This window comes from Sebastes fasciatus, chromosome 2 (assembly GCF_043250625.1).
Source record: "Sebastes fasciatus isolate fSebFas1 chromosome 2, fSebFas1.pri, whole genome shotgun sequence".
NCBI lineage: Eukaryota > Metazoa > Chordata > Actinopteri > Perciformes > Sebastidae > Sebastes > Sebastes fasciatus.
Genome location: NC_133796.1, coordinates 35797464 through 35820529, shown reverse-complemented (window position 1 = coordinate 35820529; position 23066 = coordinate 35797464). Strand labels below are relative to the sequence as shown.

Here is a 23066-nt window from a genome sequence, read left to right as displayed (position 1 = left end):
GGGGTCACTAAAGCTTCACGGGGGGGGTCACAAGGCCTTCTTGATTTTTAGGGATGTAAGACAACTTTGTTTTAAATATACAGTTGGCCTGTATCTCAGCATTTCATCCAATTCTGTGAAGAAAACTAAATGAAATTGTTATTTTTAAAGTTTGGATTATTATTTAAGTTATAAACAGGATAAAGGCACGGTGAAGACCTGAAGACAAGTTATCTTCACAGAGCCTTCCATCTCTGCTAAACTGCCTCGTCCTGCTTTAGAAAAGTACACAGTTAAGAGCTAATAGAACAATAACCTGACAATAAGTGTCAGGGAGAAGAAAACACTCAATTTGTCAAAAAAGAAGCTTATTAAGTATGTATGACTGTTAAAAAAAAAAATGTCGAGATGAAATGAAAAATGCCTTTTTAATCACATCCCTGGTCATATTGGTCATCTATTTAACAATATATGCAAAAAAAAAAAAAAAAATATTTTTATATCAACATCCAATCTTTTCTTTCTGTAAAAAAAATATGACATTTGCTTATGTAAGCTAGTAGCAACCAATTTAAACCAAGAATATCCATATTCATCCATCAATCTGCAACTTTTAACGAGAGGGACGGTGTGTGTGTGGAGCTGTAGCACCATATCGTGCTACATTCGAAGCCCGCCCACTTTTTTAGCGGCCCAATCAAATGCGAAGGATTTGAGTTGAATCCCTCTTGTAGCTGTACACCGCTCAACTTCTGTAAAACCCATCTGTGTATCTGACCAGTCATTTTTCCCCGTGTTTCGCTTTAGCATGTTCTCAGAAAATAAGTTGTAATAAACCAGAATCGTCCTTTCAAACTGAATACCGAAGGACAGTCATGAAAGCAGAACAGATGAACGTAAAATCCTATTAACAGAGAGACGTATTGTGCTGCTCTCACACTCCTGTTTCCTGAAGTATCTGTGTTTTGTATCTCCATCAGTCCTCCATGCCCATCAGTTCCTCCCCAGTGAGTACGCCCTCAGCATGGTGTCATGTCGTCTGGGAAAGGACCCGTCAGTGTATTTTATCGTCGGCACCGCCATGGTGTACCCAGAGGAGGCTGAGCCCAAGCAGGGGCGCATCATCGTCTTCCACTACACTGACGGTCAGTAGCTCTGCTTCCACAAAACAAACACAAACACACTCTCTCTTGTCTGGTTCGTCAACCTTATCCTGTTTGTCTTCTCATCCAGCTCATTTTCTCCTTCACCTAGTTTAATTTTCTCCTCCCCGCCCTCTGTCCTGTTTTCCACTCACGGACACTTTGTCCTACCATGCTCTTGTTTCCCTCCTCACTTAATCATTTTCTTATCAGTTCTTATCAGACTTCTCTCCTCTCCCCACTACTGATTCCCCCTCATTTTCTTTCACACTCCGTCCCTCTCAAGGTGCTTTGCTTGCCTTTCATTTATCCTCCTTTTAGCCTTTCATTCGTCCTCACACTGAACGCCTCAACCCCGCTCTTTTTCACACATCTCTCTCACAGTTGTCGAGGCGTTTGTATCCTCCGCTTCACTAAGATCTTGTAGCTGTTACTTTAGGTCGACATTGAGCGTGTAACACATTTAATGCTAACTTCACTCTGACTGATGGACATTGTGCTCCTTCCTGCAGGTAAGCTGCAAACCGTGGCTGAGAAGGAGGTGAAGGGAGCTGTCTATTCTATGGTGGAGTTCAATGGCAAACTGCTGGCCAGCATCAATAGCACAGTAAGTGGTGTCTGATTGTGTTGGACATTTCAGCAAGACATACAAAGCACTTCAACTTTTTCTTGCTGAACTGCACTTCTGTTCAATCATGTACATTATGTGAAAACTTGAAGAAAAATGTATCTTGAGCATTGAAGGTACACTTTAAAATAAGTTAATTTGTCAGATCATATATATATATATTTATTTTTTTTTAACTCAGACTCGCTGTCAAAAAGAATCAGCCGGTGCTGACCAAGTGTCTCTTTCAAGTACACCTCTATAGTAGTTGCCTATTCACTTCCCATATCATAATAATAATTTATCATCTGGTCCAGGGATTAAGACTATAATCGAGTCGAAACTAATAATATATGAGCATTTTTATGCCTCTGCGCCGGAGGCATATTTTTGGGTTGTCCGTCTCTCCATACCATTTTCGTGAACGCGATCTCAAACGCCTGGGGGGAATTTCTTCAAATTTGGCAAACGTCCACTTGGACTCAAGGATGAACTGCTTAGATTTTGGTGGTCAAAGGTCACTGTTACCTCACAACATTTCACAGAATTGCCTAATAGGAAAAATAATGAAGTGATGTTATTTTGGACAGACATTGATGTAAACTGGTTGGCGGAGGCGTACAACCGCGAGGCGATAATTCTAGATTCTAGATTCTTTCTACAAACTTCCTTTTTTTTCCATTTAACAAAATACGCCAAACTGTTTAATTTGGTATTGACACAATCAACGATAAATAAAATAAAAGTTTATTTAAGTTATGATGAAATAATCTCATCAAAAAATAACTAAAAAAGACAGAATCTAAAGCTTTAGATCGAAGTATTGTGGTTCGACACCTAGCCATAGCAGTCACAGTTGGACAGTCTGGATGAGGTTCATTTCAACCAGATGGTTTATTCTTTTATTTTCTAGATCACAAAACAGTCACATTCCTTCACTGTGTTCAGTTGAGTACTTACACTATTTGTGAGACTCGGTTGTTTTTCCTCTGCAGCGAGTCAACCTCTGGATGACTTGTGTGTTTTGACTCTCCTTTCTTTGATTTGTTTAAGAAGCATGAGATCTGTTCAGGAAGAAAACTGCCTCCTCAGTCATTTTAAAGTGCAATATCTATATAGATTTATCCCATATGGATTGCTCTGTGAAATCACTTGACATACAGTGTGAAAGAAACCACTTCCCCCCTACTGTCCTGTAATACCACGCTCATCCTCACAGAGCTATAGATAGATTAAAAGGATTAAACGCTTGAAAAGGAAGCTTTGTCTTGAGATATCGAGAATCAAATAGTGATGGGTTGCAGATTTCTTTCTTCCTACTACTACCACTTCCTTTCTTTAACATTTCCTTCATTGAAATGGACTTTAAAGAAATCGTTTCACTATAAATGACTTGAGTAATATTTCAAAATGGTTATTATTAGTGACTTAACCTTGCATTTCTGGGTGCAGCTACATCAGAGTTTAATCACAGAAAATATTTAAATTTTCAGTCACAAACTTCGGTGTGTTTTATTTAGTGTTCTCTGAATCAGAGAGCAAATGTTTGCCTCTGAGCTCACTGTATTACACACCAAATTGAATCTAATCATTAAGAACTAATCCATAATTTTCCCCTTTGACAGCAGCCTGAGTAGAACACAATACAACACAGTGATAAGATGTGACGTTAGTTGCCTTTGAAATGCCTTCTTAAATTACTTATTTAATGATTTCATCAACTGGACACAGCACAGTGGTGCATTGGTCTCTTTCTTCTGACATTTCCTTGGCTGAAAATAGTTAACTCTTCATCACTGTCACTTGCAAAAACTTCATATTTACGTCAGTATGACGGTTGTGAAATGTTTATTTTCTTTTTTTAAATTCCCTAGCTGTGGTAGACAAAGACAAAGAACTTTTACCTAATAAGTGTAATTTCCAGCAGAAGTTGCTGCATTAGTCATCACAAGTCTGTTCGACTGTTTGCTAAAATTGGCTTATGAATACACTGCATTCATTTCAGTTTGAGAGTGATAATAATGCATCAAGGTCACATTATTAAATATATTTGGTGTACAAACTAAATGTAGATGTACATGCCTATATTAAAGGAATAGTTAGACCTTTTTGGGAAATAAAATTATTTGCTCTCTTACCAATAATTTGATGTGAAGATCGGCGCCACCCTCATGTCTGTACGGTAAATATGAAGCAGAAAAAATGGGCAAGCGTAAGGATGTGAGCGACTTTGACGAGGGCCAAATTGTGATGGCTAGACGACTGGGTCAGAGCATCAACAAAACTGCAGCTCTTGTGGGATGTTCCCGGTCTGCAGTGGTCCAAGGAAGGAAAACCGGTGAACCAGCGACAGGGTCATACCCGAGGCTCATTGATGCATGTGGGGAGCGAAGGCTGGCCCTTGTTGTCCGATCCAATAGAAGAGCTACTGGAGCTCAAATTGCTGAAAAGGTTAATGTTGGTTCCGATAGAAAGGTGTCAGAACACACAGTGCATCGCAATTTTACGTGCGTATGGGGCCGGTCAGGGTGCCCATGCTGACCTAATGTTATGGCTGATCAGTGTATCTCCCCTCCTCCCATCCCCCACCCCAGATGGCACATAGGCACGACCCTCCCCCCCCATTTTAAAATAAAATAAGAATAAAAACAGATGTAATGTAGAAATCATAAAGAAAAAAAATATGTATATATACATTAAGGTAAAATTAAATAATCCGTTATAAATGTCAAAAACTGCCAAAGGAAACAATGTAGACCATGTGAAGAAAATATAACATATGACAGCTACATTACTTTAAATAGGAAGCCATATTACTAAAAAATACCATCTGAGCTTTTCCTCCTGAGATCAAGTAGAAGTTATGCTTTTACTCTTAATGTCCATGCCATTAATTTGCTGCGCTCTGAACATCTGGCATCATCCAAATCTTTGATGTCACGGTACCTTCTCTGAGGTGTTCTCAACATCATTCTGGCATCAAGCGAACACCAATTAGATCCAGAGCAACCCCTCCATCACTTACCTCAAAACCCATTTTAAAAAATTGCTCTGCAGATCGGGAGAAACGGTGAGTGTAATTAGCCGTTAACTAATCATGTAATGTGGCAGCTGATAACTCAGAGTGTTAATCAACACTCACTGAGGCACGTCGTATTCAGAGCGATGGCAGCGTGGGACTAAAATGTCAGCCAGTTCATCAAAGACTGCTGCAGCTAATTGCTGATCCTCTACCTTGTGGCAGCTCGTGTGACAACAACTAATTACTCACCTTGTCTGTTTGTTTCAGGTCCGTCTGTACGAGTGGACGGCTGAGAAGGAGCTGAGGACCGAGTGTAACCACTACAACAACATCATGGCTCTGTACCTGAAGACCAAAGGAGATTTCATCCTGGTTGGAGACCTGATGAGGTCCGTCCTGCTGCTGGCGTACAAACCCATGGAGGGCAACTTTGAAGAGGTGAGGAAGAGAAAACAACACCAGAACTCTCTAAAGGGCAAACAAGTTGTGGATTGTATGTCATTGCTCTACACCAACAGAGTCTGTAAAAACACAGATCTCTGTTAGCCAAGGCGGCTGGTTTTGAAAATAGGTGGTAGCTTTTTATTTTTTTGTGCATACTCTGATACCATCACACATCAAACACATATTTGTTCGGTGTCTGTTTATCCACACTTGCATGTTTTAACTTCTCTTTGGTGTCTGAATGTTTTTTCTCTCTCTACACCAAGCATTGTAGCTGACGTATACCCCCCAGCCTTTTGATGAGCGGAGTGTTCAAATTGATTTGTGGTAGAGAGATGAAGAGATCTGAGGACGAGTCACGCACGCTGTTGTGAAGGCATGCTGTGATGCAGTGCTCAGTATAATAAGGGAGAGACACTTGGAAAAGGATTTGAATTTAGTCACAAACAGAACACTCCTCAGAATGCCTCAAAATGTTAGCGTCAAAGTAGGAATTTGTAACTATTGAAAATACAGTATTCAACTTACATTTCAAATCATTCTTTCCTTGAAGCAGCTTTAATCAATGTGTTTGTATTAATAATGGATCATCAGGAGTTGGTAGAGACTAGGGATGCTCATTTTGAAAAAAAATCTTAACCGATAACCGACCCTCGTTAACCGATTCTTAACCGTTAACCGACTAACCGATTTGTTAACCGATTTGTGCCTCGCATGCAGCGGTGCGCCAGCTGTAGGAGCACAACAGATATTCGTTGACGGGAGTCCCCAGTTCACCCGACCGGGAGCGTTAACTCAGCAGCCACAATGCTGCGTGTAGAGTCACGGACATGCAGCCACTTTCCCAGTTAAAGTCTCCACCACACATTTAGTTTAGTTTAGCAGGTTGTCAGCTGTGTGTCTGCCCGGCATAACTTTAGCGAGTGTCCGACAGTGTGTGTGTTTGTGCTACGTTAGCAGCTCTAGCATTGCTGCATTACGTGACCAGGCTTTAGCAGGCTTCGTGCTCGCCACCGCACACGTAGTCTGCGTAACTTTAGCGAGTTTCCAACAGACCGTGTGTGTGTGTTGGTGGCGTTCTAGCTGTGAACGTAGGTGTAGCAGTGTGTGTACACTTTATTTGTCGGTGATGCTACGAAACTACAACTCCTCCGCTCAAGCGAGCCAGAGACCGGAGCCGACTTCCTGTATTCTGCAACTCCGGCTCCGCCTCTTAAGGTGGTCTGTTAAGGTGGACCAGCTATTCTTCTTAAAGTGACGAGCCGCTCCTCTGAGCCGCTCGGCTTTTGAGTAAATTATTAACATTTCTTTTAACCGATAGCGTTAATCGGTTAAAATGCTTAATGTCGGTTAACGGTTAAACGGTTAATTATGGACATCCCTAGTAGAGACCAAAAGCGAGCTAAAAGAGAGTGAATATTGGACATATATTCATCAGGTTGCCAAGAACCTAAATTCCCAAAATGCTGGACAACTGTTTGTTAACAAGTACGCCATAATAACTTTAATCTCCCCTCTCTAGCCTCTCCTTTTCCTTTGAGCGGTATCAATCTTCTCACGTAACTCTCAGTAATAAAGCAAATAAGTGTATCCCTCAATATGTAGAACGATTCCTTTAAAGGCCCAGACACACCAAACCCGACATCAAAGAACTAAAGGCGACAAAGGCCGACTCTTGAGTCGCCTCACGTCACCTTTCTCATGGCCAAAAAGTTGCACTGAAACACACCGCAAAGACTACAGCCGACGGCCAACAAGCACGCACGCTTTGCGCCACACCAGCAGGTCGCGGTAGTCCGTATTCTTCATTTAAAAAGGGAAACCAGAAGACCGAGTACTGCGGATATACAAGCCGTTGTTATGATACGTACATGAAACAAAGCGGCATCTGCCGACCATTTTCACACCATTCTCACTCACCACTTAGCTTCATTCCAGATGGTCACTTTGTTGTGAAAATATCCGTGTATTGGAATGATCTTATATCTTATAGTGATCACGTCTGTCAGTGTCAAATTGATCACTATAAGCAGGTGATTATTATAACAAAATTAGTTTTGTTCTTTATTTCTCATGCAGATTACCGTCTAATTGACATCTGCATATTTATTACATGAATATAAAGTCATGAAACGGACCTCTTCATTATTTACTGGCTCGCTGTCTATTTGTCTGCCTTTTCCCTCACCAAGAACCCGCTCGGGGTGAGGCTTTGCCGGTTTTCGGCCAACTCCGTGTTACTGCAGTGCGGGCATTGCATGCAGACGAATGGTACCACTGCAGCGTTGGTTTAGGATTGGCAGAGTTTTACTCTAACGGGGACATTACGTGACCAGGCTTTATCAATCCAGTTGACGGGGGCGGCTTCACAGGTGCTTTCCCTGTGCGCATTCGTTTTTCATTCAGAGAAAATTACTTTCCTTTTTCCGTCATGATATCAGTGTGCAAGCAGAACCAGCCACAGGTATCCAGCCGGAAAGCAGACGGTCCGCGAGGCAAAGTATTAAGAGGGTAAAAAACTAAACAAAAATTCAATTAACGTTAGTCTAACCTAGTTTTGAAATGTTTTTCCATATATTCTCATGTATGAAAAGGCTGAAAATGAACACTGTAAGTGGACTTGATTGATGTAAGTGAACTATTTAAACAGCATTTGTATAGGAATGATTCTGTCCTGAACCTTTTGATCTATATAAGCGTTGATCACTGTAACTGTGATCATTATAAGCTCTCTGTATTATAACAATACAGATCGATGGTTCTTTTTCTTCACTAAACTTTCTTTGGCCGTCATCCGTCACAGGCTCTGATCACGATGCAGGCCCGCAGAGTTAGAACAGATGTTCCAGGCGTTTTGGGATGTTCTTCCTTTTTTTATTTATACGAGTGTCTTCAAGGGTATTTAAAAAAGTCTATTGCCCTCGTACTGAAACATACTGACTGTGTTTGGATCGCAGCACTTGTGTGCAGTCAGCGCTTCCTTGCTCATAGATAATGCATTTACTTGGAGGCAAGAACCGCACTGGATTTGGCCCAACACCTCTTTGTTGTTGTTGTTTTTCACCTTCATTTATTCAGAGGGGAGTTTCACTGAGAGCAATGCTCTCTTTCAGGAACGCCCTGATCACATTCACACCTGGAAGCTGTCCAGTCACCTCACTGGTCTCCGGGTGGTAATGAATAATCTTGCATTGTTGTTTTTTGTGTGTGTGTTAGATTGCGCGTGACTTCAATCCTAACTGGATGAGTGCCGTGGAAATCCTGGACGACGACAACTTCCTGGGGGCGGAGAACGCATTCAATCTGTTTGTCTGCCAGAAGGACAGGTGAGGGAAACAACACGTCTTATTGTGTATATAAATGAAGATTTTCCGCACATGAATTTCAACCTTTCCAGTAATCGTTATCGTCCCCCTGAGCTGCTCCTCTGTAGCCAAACTGACAGAAAGTTCCCTAAATCACCTCCAATATTTCATCCGCTGAAATCAACGTTATGTAATTAGGAGGCTGCTCTTTCTGCACAGAGTCCCGTGATGCTTTTTAGAGCAGCGTCGTTGATGCAAATGTGGTTTAACAGCATTGTCGTTGCATTTGTTTTGGAAATTATTATGAGTCATATCGCCACAGAGCTTTTAGCCGCCCGGCTTCATTTCCCACTTTAGTCATTTTCTATTAGACCAGTGTTGATTTCATGGAAAAGGAAGAAAGATGTGGTCTGAAAGTGCGTGTGTTATATTTATGCCACCGCTTATTATCCACCTAATACATCAGGTCGGACCATTCAATGCCTTTGACCTTTATTTTTGTATCACATCTCTCTTCCTGTTGCTCTCCTCACCTGTTTACCCATGACTGCTCCATCATTCTCTGACCTTTTGATATCTCTGCCCCTCTTGTTTTTCCTTTCGCTTAATCGATCACTCTTGCCCCCCAAAATTTCTCACTTTGCCTTTGACATCTTTTTCTCTTTCTTTTTACGCTGTCTACCTTCCTAATCCTTCCCTCTCCCCTGTTTGTATTCCTCTCCCGCCGTCCTCGGGATGCTTAGTGCGGCCACCACAGATGAGGAGCGGCAGCACCTGCAGGAGGTGGGGGTCTTCCACCTCGGGGAGTTTGTAAATGTCTTCTGCCACGGCTCGCTGGTGCTGCAGAACCTTGGCGAGAGCTCCACGCCCACCCAGGGCTCCGTGCTCTTCGGCACTGTTAACGGCATGATTGGTAGGCGCACGGACAATTTCACACTCACAGAAGCATTCACTCACAAACACACACAAATACTGCTGCAGGTAAAACCCCTGCTCTGCTGAATATCAACTTTTCACCAACCACAAAAACATATTTGCAGTGTGTTTTTTAAGTTTTTAAAGAGTTTAATTTGACCTTTGTATAAATTAACCTCTTAAAGGAATATTTCAACATCTTGAGAATACTCTTTTTTCGCTTTGTTGTCAAGAGTTAGAGGAGAAACTCGATCAGTTAAAGATAGTTAAATATTCTATAAGGCTAAAGCCAGCAGCCGGTTAGTTTAGTTTAGCACAAAGAGTGGGAACGGGAAGAAACGGCTAACCTGGCTCTGTCCAATGGTGACAACATCTACCTGCTCGCACCTAATGTTAGGCTATAAACAAACTACACCACGGTCGCATGACTTCACGTCACAACCACTGAGCTAAAGGTGGACGAGTCGGTGTGATTAGTAATCTCCTTTAGCTACTTGTTAGCAACCACATTTTTTAAAACATAAAAAAGCTTCATAATTAACTAGTGGGATATTTACTGACATATTTTATGTCGTAGAACAAAGCGTTCAAATCTCTTAAGCTTGTGTTAATCACAGACCTTATTTCAGGCATCTAACCAGAAACCCATTCAAAAACCCATTGACTTCCAGATGAGGTAACTAGAAGTGCTAAAATGCTAACTCTTTTCCGTGTTTGAGGACTCATTCCTGGAGCACTCTCTAGTCCGGCACGTAACCCTCCATAAATCCTCAAATTGTCATTTTCTTTATTTTCTGTTTTGTGCAGATTAAACAACACAAGATGTAACGTGTTAATTAGTGAGCTTTAGAGGTGCTGCTGGGCAGATTTAGACAGAGCCAGGCTAGCTGTCTCCCCCTGTTTTCATTCTTTATGCTCAGCTAAACTAACTGACAGTGACAGTGGTTCAATCTGCTCATCTAACTGTTGACAGGAGAAAAATGAGAGAATTTTAGCCTTGAATGTTCTCTTAAAGGGTTAGTTCACTCTAATAGTATCGAGCCATACAAAAAGTTGAGGATTTATTTTCGGAGGTTTTGCAATGCTGCTGAGACTTCTGCCTCCAATTTGAGTCAGTGGAGATGAGCAGAATGTTTTTTGTGGAGCTCACAGCGTCTTCAGAGACGCTGTCCCTGTTGCTCAGGATAATCCACAGACATCTCTGTGAACAGTTTGTTTTACTTTTGGTAGAAAATAGTTCACAGTGACAAAGTAGCCGTGTTTCCATTCACTTATTTTTGTGCACATTTTGAAGTTGAAGCTGTATGGAAGCGGCAAAATTCTATAAAACTTCCTCAATTGCGAAAAAAAGTTTTTACACTTAAGTTGTTTTTTTTGCGCTAAATGTCATATGCGAACGCCTTTGCCGATTAAATTCTGATGTAGTGAACATTTATCTCACATGACTGATCAGCTGTTTGCTATATCGTGCAAACACTCGTCTTTGTCTCCGGACATCATGAAACATGGCCAATACCAGCTGACATAAAAGAACAATTACATCTTGCCCAACTGAAACAAATTCCTGAAGACCTCAGATGATTAGAATGACCAAGCCGACTTGATTTGTTTCCGGTTCGCAACCTCTACTTCTTCTTCTACTCTGTTTACTGGTGGATTACAGCCATGCGTAGCCTATAGCGCCAACTTGTGACCAAACTACGCATTTGCCGAGTTCATGCACTCCAAAACCAGTTAAAGCAGCAGTAGGCAGTATATTTTTGGCATCATTGGGCAAAAATTCCATAATAACCTTTCAGCATATTGTAATTCAAGTGTTCTGAGAGAAAACTAAACTTCTGCACCTCCTCATGGCTCTGTTTTCAGGCTTTAGAAAATCTAACCTATGACGGAAGACTTTGGCCAATCACAGGTCATTTCAGAGAGAGAGAGCATTCCTATTGGCTGTGCTCTGGCTGGTGGGCGGTGCTTGGTATTTCCTCAACACAAACTTTCTAATTTTACAGCTAAACAATACACTGCAAGATGTTTCTGAAAACATTTGAGGCGAGAAATAGGCATTACAGTAACAGAATATTGATTCATATTTGATCAGCGCTGCCTAGTTTGATCGGAGTTCACGAGTGATTGACAGCTGCTCAGAGACGGCAGGCTCCAGCTCGGCTCTGATTGGTTGTTTTCCTCCGGTCTGTGAAATCTTGCAGATGCCATTAGGAACACCGGAGGACACAGAGGCACATGATTTTTTCAGATTAACTGCCTCATGCACTACTGTCAGGATATAGCGACCGTTTTATAAAAAATATTTAATCATATTTGCTCCAATCTCACACCTACTGCAGCTTTAATGGAAACGCGGCTAGTGACAACAGTAAACCCACTGAACAGTTCACAGGGAACAATTTGTTTTTAATATTTGGTTGAAGATGGATGGATGGTTGTAAAAACTCTAGAAAAAGTTGCCTTTTAATCAGCAGATGTAGGAAAGTCAATATGAGCATTAGGTTTTATTAGTTTAATAGTTCACCACCAGTTGTCAGTTTGAGGCTGCAGCACAGAGGCGCTTCTCATTTCCAGTTTTTCCAATAATCAGCTGACTGCAGTAAAGAGACTTCAGACCAATTAGTGAGTACACAAAGTTTTGTCAAACCATTTATTCACAGCTAACGTCTCCATTTCAGAAAGAGAGAAGTAAGGGGAGAAGAAATCATAGTTTTACACCCCATTACTCAGATTTAAACTAGTAACTTTCAGGCTGGCTGTAATGACGGTAGAGATGAGAAATAGGGAGTGCACATCATTTGGACACAGTAATTTACACCGTGCGCTCTCATAGCACCACTAACAACACAGCACATTATTTCACCTCAACACCTCCTGCGATTCTTTAAAAAGCCTCAGAGGAAAGTTTAACAGGAAATGAGAACCACAGTTGTACAGTCCAGTAAAAACTTTCTGCTGTAGTAAACTGAACTGGGCTTCAGTGTGTAATGAAGAAAAATACCCCTGCTCGTCTTATCGCTCCTCGAGATGGTACCTGTGATATATTAGATGTTTTTGGGAAGAAGCTGCAGGTCACACGGTTAATCTGCCACCCAACAAGAGGACAAACTTCTAATAAACTTGTTTTGGTCTGTCATGGAACACCTGGACATTGTGTGATGGATATTAGAGGTGGAGGAGATGAGTGTCTCAGTACATGTCATCTAATGTCAAATTATTTTATCCAAACTCAAAGCTTTATGAAAAGTCTCGCTGCTGGTTGTTCTCAAAACTTTATAGGTGTCCAGTTGGTTTCATATTTCACTGTGAAATGCCCAAATATTCGGTGTGAATATTTGAAATATTTTTTGTAGGTCTGCACCGAGTAGTTCGAAGCTTCATTCATAACGTTGACATTCAAATTCTAAATCGGCATGAAATTTAGGCTACACAAATATTATTAGTTTTACTCTATTAGTAGGATTAGATTCCAGTGGTGGCTGCGTAGGATTGTTTCCGACTCGTGTGATCCAAACATTTCCAATAACTCCAGAGCGTTGTAAAGTCCAAAAGTCAACATTTATTGAAATAAGATAGATGGTAAATGGGCTTGCATTTACAGTATATAGCGCTTTTCTAGTCTTCCGACCACTCAAAGCTCTTTACACTACATGTCAGCATTCACACACACACACACACACACACACATTCAAACACTGATGGCAGAGGCTGCCATGCAAGGTGCCAATCTGCCCATCAGGATCTAATCTAAATACTCATTCACACACCCATGGCACAGCCTTCGGTGTCTTGCTCAAGGACACTTCGACATGTGACCGGAGCAGCTGAGGATCGAACCACCGACCTTCCGATTGGTGGACGACCTGCTCTACCTCTGCGCCCCATATAGATGTAATAATTTCCAAAATTCACAACATGTTCTTTATCTGATGACATTTTCTGCCTCAAATCCACATATGTTGGCTTTAAGCCTTTTGTAGCCTCTCAAAAATATAATTTTCACTGCAGTCAGAAAACTGCTCCCCTGCTTGCCGCACTGAAAAGGGAGGCACGCACATGTATTACCGGGGATGTCTAGCAGCAATCTAACAGCACCAGGCCTTTTTCCTATTTTGAAATTCTGTCTTCATTTAGACAGCGGGTACAAGCGGCTGAAATGGGTTTTCTCAGGAGGGAGGCTGGCGTCTCCCTTCGAGATAGGGTGAGAAGCTCAGTCATCCGTGAGGGACTCGGGAGTAGAGCCGCTACTCCTTTGCATTGAAAGGAGTCAGCTGAGGTGGTTCGGGCATCTTGTAAGGATGCCCCCTGGGCGCCTCCCTAGGGAGGTGTTCCAGGCACGACCAGCTGGGAGGAGACAACGGGGAAGACCCAGGACTAGGTGGAGAGATTATATCTCCACACTGGCCTGGGAACGCCTCGGGATCCCCCAGTCAGAGCTGGTTAATGTGGCCCGGGAAAGGGAAGTTTAGGGTCCCCTGCTGGAGCTGTTGCCCCCGGCAACCCGACCCCGGATAAGCAGTTGAAGATGAAGATGTCTTCATTTAGATGCACTAAGGCAATATACGAACAATTGAGCCATTAGTCAAGTTTCCATCCAAATTTTGTGCAAATTTTAACTGCAAAAAAAAAAAATGCAAATGAATGCATGTTTCCATCCACTACTGATGTGTGAATATTTGAAGTTGGTCCATTGAGATAAACCGTTTCCAGTCGAGTGCCTTTAATCCATTACAGAGGCAGAGGGCGCAGCAAGATGACACATTCAAACCTCAAACAAACAAAAAAGATGTGGAAAATGTGATGGAAATATGTTATTTCTGTTCGTTTCATGTGTTAATTAGAGGAAGGTTACAGTGTCCTCATCTCTCCACACACATCTGATGTTTGTGTCTGCCACTATTTTTAGTGTCTGAAGTGGAGCGTAGGCTTCAGTGGACGTTTAAGTCGCACGCTTCATGTACGTCATGTAAATTATGACTAAAGCAAATTGCAGGAAAGTGTAAAATTTTCACTAGAATTTTTATTTAATCGATCCACCAACTATTCCACCTCTGCCAAGCTTAGATATTTTCTTGCCTCAGCTTCGGTGACAGCCGTGGCTGGAGGCATTATGTTTTCAGGTTGTCCGTACGGTCCATACTCATGAACGTGATATCTTAGAAACACCATGAGGGAATTTCTTCAAATATGGGACAACCGCCCAATTGGACTAAATTGGACACATTTTAATTTGCTAATTATGACAATTTCAAATGTCTAATAGGACAAAATGATGAAGTGATGACATTTTGGACAGACATGGATGTAAACTGCAACTTGACTGGTTGGTTGAGGAATACATTCACAAGGTGGTGATTATAGTTTTTTAGATATTTCAAGATTTATTTATTTTTTAAATTTTCAGAGATTCCAGTCTGTTTTTTTTTATTATTCACAAATGGAAAATGCACATAAAAACAGGTGGATGGAAACACACTCATTGTGGTAAGACTTAGTAGCCTTGACTGTTGCAAGAAAGGATGATAATAAATTAAGTAATAATAAATAATGTAAAAGCAAATGATTATAAAGAATAACATAAAAAATGTTGAAATGTTGTTGCGTAATGAAAAAGCAAAACCGAGACGCTGGGGTGAACCTTGATGACACTCAGTCCACTTAAATACTAACAAACCAAAAACAAGGAGATTCACATTAAACCAACGGTAGACATGTAGGTGTAATAGAAAAGATCCAACATTTGTGAGCAGTATTTTTCACTATTTCCTGACATTTTATAGACAAAACAATTAACTCCATGAACCGAGAAAATAACCCGTCAGTTGCAGCCCTACCTGTGATCCGAACTGCTCCTGACACTTTCATTGGTTCGTATGCAGAGAAACAAGCTCGGTTACAAATCACCTTTCGTTCACTTTGTTTTTGGATGCTGTCAATTTCAGTACAGATTATTTCCCCAGAGCCTCACAATGCTACACTCACCATCACGGAACTTGAATATTTAGAGGAAGGAAAGCATGCTGCGAGGAAGATTTACACTCTCCAAATAAAACATTTTGGAATGGTCATGAATTATTGAAGTATTAAAAACATAGTCCCAACATAGTCCCTGCATACAAGCATGAAACTTGCATTAGGAGGATTGCAGTCACACTAATGATCTTCTAATTTATTTATTATAAAGCTTTTATGAGCTCTGTTATGAATCCAGTCCTAAAGCTTCCCTCTCGCTGAAGAGAAATCTAAAGTATTTAATATCTACTGCAGTGAGGTGCAAATCTGTTTTGAATATAACACCTCCGTGTTCTTGCTGATTGACGTGTGTGTGTTTTTGTGTGTTAGGTCTGGTGACATCCCTGTCGGAGGGCTGGTACAGCCTCCTCCTGGACCTGCAGAACCGCCTCAACAAGGTCATCAAGAGCGTGGGCAAGATCGAGCACAGCTTATATCCTTCTTATATGTTTCATACGTACGCTCGCCATCTGTCACAGGGACGCAGGTGACCTCTGCTGACAGGTGTGGCTGTAGGCTGTAAACCCAGAGAGTAAAGTGACAAAGTGATGATAGTTGCTGCTCTAATTGGCTTCAAATGCATGAAATGGTTTGCGTGTGGCCACTCTGCCAGAAGATGATCTGGTGAAACGATTCGTACATCGTTTAAGATGTATTTTAAGCAAAAATGTCACTAGTAGTTGCAGCTTCTCCAATGTGAAGTTTGCTTCTTTTTAATTTGTCTTTAATTGTGCTGGAACTAACAATTATTTTCATTGTTGATTAATCTGTTGATTATTTTTCTTGATTAATCGATTAGTTGTTTGGTCTATAAAATGTCAGAAAATGGTGAAAAATGTTGTCTCCCAAAGCCCAAGATGACGTCTTCAAATGTCTTGTTTTTTCCACAACTCAGAGATTCAGTTTACTGTCATAGAGGAGGAAAGAAACCAGAAAATATTCACATTTAAGAAGCTGCAATCAGAGAATTTAGACTTCTTTTTTTCTTAAAAAATGACTCAAATTGGCTATTAATTTAATAGTTGACAGCTATTCGATTAAGTGATTAATTGTTGCAGCTCTAGTCTTTTACAATAGTAAACTAAACATATTTGGGTTTTAGACTTTGGTCTGACAAAACAAGACATTTGAAGACATCAACTTGGGCTTTAGCAAAAAGTGAGAAGCATTTTTCTCTATTTTCTGACATTTTTTAGGCTAAACGGTTAATCGATTTATCAAGAAAATAATCGTCAGAATGATCGGTAATGAAAATTGTTAGTCGCAGCTCTATTTGTACAGACCAGTAAGAAACTCTGAAACTAGTTATTTGTGAAAAATATTTTCCAAAACATTTGTTGCAGATAATCAGAATTATTTCAATATTTTATATGATAATAGAGATTGAGTATTAATACCGTTACACACCAGGGGTGTTTTTTTCGTGCAATTCATTTGCACGTCAAAATATGTAACTGTTGTTTTTGCCATGAATACACAGAACGCGAATATTATGCAGTAAAAAAGCAACATAACGATTTTCTGAGCTTTCGCATCACGAATAAAAGCATCAACCAATCACGTTGTGCAAAACCGGTTGAGTTGCACACGGACGATCCGTAGACCAAACCAAGACGGCAAATTGTATTACTCTTTTCAAGATTGACAAAGGCAGAGCAGACCAGATCCACGCCTTCCGTTCTTACCTTTCACAATAAAAGCCGTAGATATATAATATTCGCAGGCGAGTATTTCTCATTTTCGTGTTGCTTATTCGTCACGTAGCCGGTGTGAAAAGGCTTTAAATGGTACAGTGTGTAGGATTTGGCGGCATCTAGTGGTGTGGTTGCAGATTGCAACCAACTGAGTACCACTCCGCTCACTCCTCCCTTTCCAAGACTGAGGTAACGTGAGCGCAACGTCGTTCGCCTCGCTCAGAGGCCATCCTTACCATAATAACACTACTTTAGGAGCAACGGAAGTCAGACGGCGGCTGGCGGTACCACGGTTTTACACTCTGCGGCTCACGTTACCACAAAAGCGTGTCTGAGAACTACGGTGGCCTTCGGGTAACATAAAAACGTGAAAGGCTCTCTCTAGAGCCAGTGTTTAGTTTGTCCGTTCTGTGAAAATATGGTGTACTCCGTGAATAGGACCCGCTCCCTATGTAGATATGAAGGGCTCATTGTAAGCTAATGAAAACACAACGATTCTTAGTTTCAGGTGATTATACATTAATGAAAACATAGTTATTCATATTTTATTCCATTTCTGCTAATAGATCCCCCGACATACAACCCAGATAAACTGGAGGTGTTTTGTATTATACATAAAACTCTCTACAGGTTCAATGATACCAATACTTGATTCTGCTTGACTGACGGCACCAGCTGTCTGCTGTTATGAACAGTGCTATTTTTTTTTATTAGACTTCCTACACATCATACTGCATTTGTTCTGTTGACTGTGCCTGAGGTAAAATATGTGATATTGTACTTAAAAAGCCATCCTCGGGCGAAGCAGCAGCCTTGTATTGATTTTCCTTGACTCCGCGGCACCTGGAGGTCCTTCCACACAGAGCGCAAGACAGAGCAGGCCACGGGATTCATCGACGGGGATCTGATTGAGAGTTTCCTGGATCTCGGTCGAGCCAAGATGCAGGAGGTCGTCAGTACTCTACAGGTAGGAGCTCGTGTTCATCCACATCCTCTCTTTTGTTGTACCAGATGTACTGTGATCCTTCCTTTTTTCTGTGCATCTTTTTTTACCCTGTAGGATATATATATCCTATATCTAAAAGAAAAACAAACTGGATTGCTTCCTAATCTAAAAGGGCATTAAGCACTAAGGTATTAAACTTACTCAGCAGCTCGATCATTGCCATGTTGTGAGCACAGCTTGTGGTGACCTGTAATAGACCCAGAAACACAGAGACATAAGCTTGTTATCAGAGCCTGGACCTCTGCACTAATATCAGACTTATATGGTGAAGAGGCAAACCAAAACTGTGTTGTCATTTGTGTATTTGGCTGGTAGCAGCGTTGAACTTTCAAAGACCCTCTACACAGTTTTTTTAGCTGCTCCTGCGCTGTGTGAGTGGGAACTGGGAATATTTTTTTATGGCAGGAACAGGTGGCAAAATCGCTTTTGGCAGATAAACAGATAAACATACTCTGCTTTGTGTCTCTCTTTACTCTCATGGTATTTAAAAAAAATCACACTTTTAGTTCATAAACAATGACTATTCCCCGTTTCCCTCTCAAGAGCAGCTGATAAAGACGTTCATTTGCCAGGAAACTTCTGCTGAAAGCCAAGATTCTAGTCAAATAGAACATTTGCTTTAAAAATAAAATATGTTGCAGCATCAGTTGCTCACTTTACATCCAAATATCCACAACTGAAAATATGCACCTGTAAAATAACTCATCGTAGATTTGTAATCTTATGGTCTGGAAAGTAGGGCTGCAACTTACGATTCTTTTAAAAGTCAAGTAATGTGACTTAGCTTGAATAAATGTTTGGTCTATAAAACATCGACGAAATGCTCATCACAATTTCCCTAGAGCCCAAGGTGATGCCATCAAATGTATTGTTTTGTCCAAAATCCAAAGATATTCAATTTACTATAATTTAAGACAAAGAAAAGCAGCAGAATCCCACATTTGAGGAACTTAAAAGTTTGAAGAGCTATATTTAGTTTTCCTGTGTAGGTATGTAAAGATGTGTATGTGTGTGTATCTGTATACACACCATCATACTAGCTTACTTTCTTTTCTTTTTTCTTTTCTTGTTTTATCCTTAGTCTTTTCCTTCTTTTTATTCTAGTTGTCATTACTTTCTTTTTTTCTTTCTTTCTTATTGTTTTAACTTTACTTTCATTATTATTTCCTAACTATAAAATATATAAACATTGTAGGAATGCTATTAGTATGAACAACATCATATATAAGCAAATGGTAATACATTTTTACTCCTGCAATAAAGTATAAAAAAAACAACATTTAAGAACATGACAATTTCTGCATAAAAATGACTTAAACTATGAATTAATTAGCAAAATAGTAGCTTATTAATTCAATCTGTTGATCAACTGATCGACTGATTGACTAATCTTTTTGCAGCTTTACCGAAAAGCCTTCATTTAAACCTTTAAACCCGACTGGAAAAAGACACGGTGCACAGCAGGAAAAGCCAAAAAACAACTAGATGATGGTTAGTTTAGCTGAGTTCAGTAACATCACGTTGAGATAAGGAAGAAAAATTATTTAAAAAATTGATTTGTAAAAAGACCATGGAGGAATTATGTTGTCCATAATCGGTACAGGCAAGATCTAAAATCATCTTACCTCGAAAGAAATGAAGCAAAAAAAGCTAGAAACACACGCCTTCCTCTCTGCACCTGTTTATCTGTCTATCTAATGAGTGACGTACTGCTGGGGTTTGTCTCGGCAGTGGAGGCTCACTGTTTGGTTGTCGTTCAATTCCAGATCGATGATGGCAGCGGCATGAAGCGTGAAGCCACAGTTGACGAGGTCATTAAAATAGTGGAGGAGCTGACGAGGATCCACTAACCCCGACCGCCTTCCGGTCCCCCGCCGATTGAGAGGAGGGTCCCGAGGAGGAAGGGAACGGTTTGGGCTTTGCAGATTTGTAAATAATTATAAATAAACAGTGTGTGCATGTTCGTCCTTCAGACTTGATTTGTCAACCGTTGAGGCCCTGAAGGTGCCACACTACGATGAGTAAAGCGCTCTTCATTTAGAGTCTCTGGGCGAAGTGCGTAGCATCCTGTTTGGACAACAAAAAGACCAAAGTAAGGACATTGGTCTGAGTGTGTTTGAGTGTGTGTGTGTGTGCGCGCACATGTGTGATTGCGTCTGTGTGGAATAATGTGTGACTATAAATAGGAAAAACCAGAGATTTTCCTCACCAAAAACCTTCTCTGGGATATTTGTGACCGTTGCAGGCAGGTTGAAGAAGTTAGCAGATCCTCTTCTCCCCACAGTTCAAATCTGACTGACTCACACTTTTCAAGTTTATTATTGAAGTCCAGAGTAACAACGCTGTATGAAAAACAAAAGGAGGAAAATGATAGATTTATAGCTATTTTGTCTTTGTGATGTTTTCTTTGTTTATTCTAATAAACTTTGCTTTAGTACTGTTAACTCCTGTGTCTTACTTTATCTCTATTCCCACTTTTATTATCCTCAAAGGCTGTTATTGCAAATAAGGGGCAACTGTTTTCAATTAATCTGTCATTTGTCGGTTTACCACTTCAGTACACACTGAAATATATGAAACTATTAATGGATTGCCATGAGTTATTTTTTTTTGTTGCTACAGTTATTCAGGGTCCCTAGAGGATAAATTCTAATGACCTGATGATCCTCTGACTTTTCCTCTAGCGCCACCAGCAGGTGAACGTTTTCACTGATCCTATGAAATATCTCAATTATGCCTGTCAAAGTTAACTTGATAACAAGTTAACGCAAATTGTTTTAACGCCACTAATTTCTTTAACGCATTAACGCAATCAATCTGTCGGAGGTTGTGGCGGGCTCAGTTTTAAAGCCAGAGTGAAGATACTGGTATCATATGAAACTATAAAACCTAAGGAATCCATTGACCAACCATGACATACTCCAAACTTGCGCTAAATCTTGGCAAGGAAAAACTGGCATGGCCATTTTCAAAGGGCTCCCTCAAGATATGTGGATGAAAATGGGTTCTATGGGTACCCACAAGTCTCCCCTTCACAGACATGCCCACTTTATGATAATCACATGCAGTTTGGGGCAAGTCATATTCAAGCCAGCACACTGACACACTGACAGCTGTTGTTGCCTGTTGGGCTGCAGTTTGCCATGTTATGATTTGAGCATATTTTTTATGCTAAATGCAGTACCTGTGAGGGTTTCTGGACAATATTTGTCATTGTTTTGTGTTGTTAATTGATTTCCAATAATAAATATAAACATTAATTTGCATAAAGCAGCATATTTGCCCACTATGTTGATAAGAGTATTAAATACTTGACAAAGCTCCTTTTAAAGGTACATTTTGAACAGATACAAAAATGTGCGATTAGTATGCGATCAGTCATGATTAACTGGACAATCATGCGATTAATCGCAATTAAATATTTTAATCGACTGACAGTCCTAATCTCAATATTGTATTGAAACAGTCCTGATTCCCAGACGACGCATCCCACTGACTGGTGATCCCCTGACTTTTCCTCTAGCACCACGGTGAGTAAGACATTTTTGTTTTTTAATGAAATGTCACTTATTGGATTTATTACTGTGGAATTTGGTGCAGACATGCATGATCTGCAGAGGATGAGTTGTATTAACTGATCTTTCACTTAAAGCGCCATCATCGGGTGTTTTTTTGGTCACTATACTTTGATTCACGATAAAATACCTGCAAAACAAATGACATTCCCATCAACCTATTAATGTGTATATTTACTAGTTTGTCTTAATCTGCTAAGGTATTCAAGTAAATATCTTTGGGTATTCAAAGATAGCCATTTCAAAAATTCTTCTTGGGCTTTGGGAAATTGAGATTGGCATTTCTTGATATTGAAAATAATTTTATTTGCGTCCCTAGTTTCATTTAAACGCCTGCAGGTATTTGGGGTATTTTGGGCAAAGCAAATTATTTGTGAAAGGTGATGCAGCTCTTAAGAACTGAATGTAGACTCTTTATTCAGGGTTGTTTGCATTTGGACTGCAGATTTTAGTCATTTTCTGCTTTTTATATACAAACATTTCAATACACTTGACCAAGATGCCCTCCAATCGCCAATGCAGACCTTGTTTATCAAATTAAAACAGCACTGCAGCCTTGCTACTTGTAGCCCACGCAGCCATAATGAATCTTAGACATCAGTAAACCCATTTGCATGTGCATACTAAACACGTGGGATTTCCTTCTTGTATATTTGTCAGACCTGCTGAAAATGCTGAATTCTTCTGTGGCATTGTTTTCTTAAGCACCTCATTAATTCCTGTTGTGTGCATATTTCTTTTCATCTACAGTAAACCGTGTCAAAACGGAAGATGCTCTTTCAGTTGAAAAGGTCTTACAGATTGAAATGCTGGCAGGGCGACAGCGCAAACCAGCTCCAATACAAAATTCTCCACAGCGTTGCATTTTTTAACTGAGCTTTATGAGGCAAAAAACTGGTCAGAAACTGGCAGTGGACGTCCTCTGCCAGTTCTCCTCAGCTATTTCTGTCCTCCTGTCAACCTTCCTGAGGCATACAGGCCTTTGTTTTGCTCTGCTGTTTCTTCACACTACTCATATTTACACCTGTTTTCTCTATTTAAATAAATAAAACATGGAACAGGCAAGCATCATTCTGTTCTGTAAATATATTGTGCATAAAAAAACTGAAGAGGTGAATAGAAATGGAGTAAATGTGACTTGACAAGATAAATGAATATGAAATGAATTCATTCATTTTAATCAAATATTGTAAAATGTTATTTTTTTCGCTGATGTTAGATTCAGTTTGAGATATTCTATTAAAGAAAAACATGCTACTGAGATTTTAGGAAGGATTTTTGTGAAGTAAACGTGGAAACTTGTGTATGTTTATACACTCGGCAGTGATGCTTTACCAAGGACATGCTAGAAAACAGAGAAAG

General features: G+C 40.3%; 1 protein-coding gene across 1 annotated transcript in view; it reads left to right on the top strand.

The window, feature by feature from the left end:
• ddb1 (damage-specific DNA binding protein 1) overlaps nucleotides 1-20573 on the top strand; it is a 61456-nt gene extending 40883 nt beyond the window's left edge. Inside the window, exons 20-27 of the mRNA XM_074622211.1 lie at nucleotides 960-1124; nucleotides 1634-1728; nucleotides 5018-5188; nucleotides 8411-8520; nucleotides 9243-9412; nucleotides 15760-15862; nucleotides 17967-18090; nucleotides 19896-20573. Coding sequence (XP_074478312.1) covers nucleotides 960-1124; nucleotides 1634-1728; nucleotides 5018-5188; nucleotides 8411-8520; nucleotides 9243-9412; nucleotides 15760-15862; nucleotides 17967-18090; nucleotides 19896-19979 — 1022 coding nt within the window. The 3' untranslated portion in view covers nucleotides 19980-20573. The remainder of the gene's footprint in view (nucleotides 1-959; nucleotides 1125-1633; nucleotides 1729-5017; nucleotides 5189-8410; nucleotides 8521-9242; nucleotides 9413-15759; nucleotides 15863-17966; nucleotides 18091-19895) is intronic.
• Nucleotides 20574-23066: the final 2493 nt, after the last annotated feature.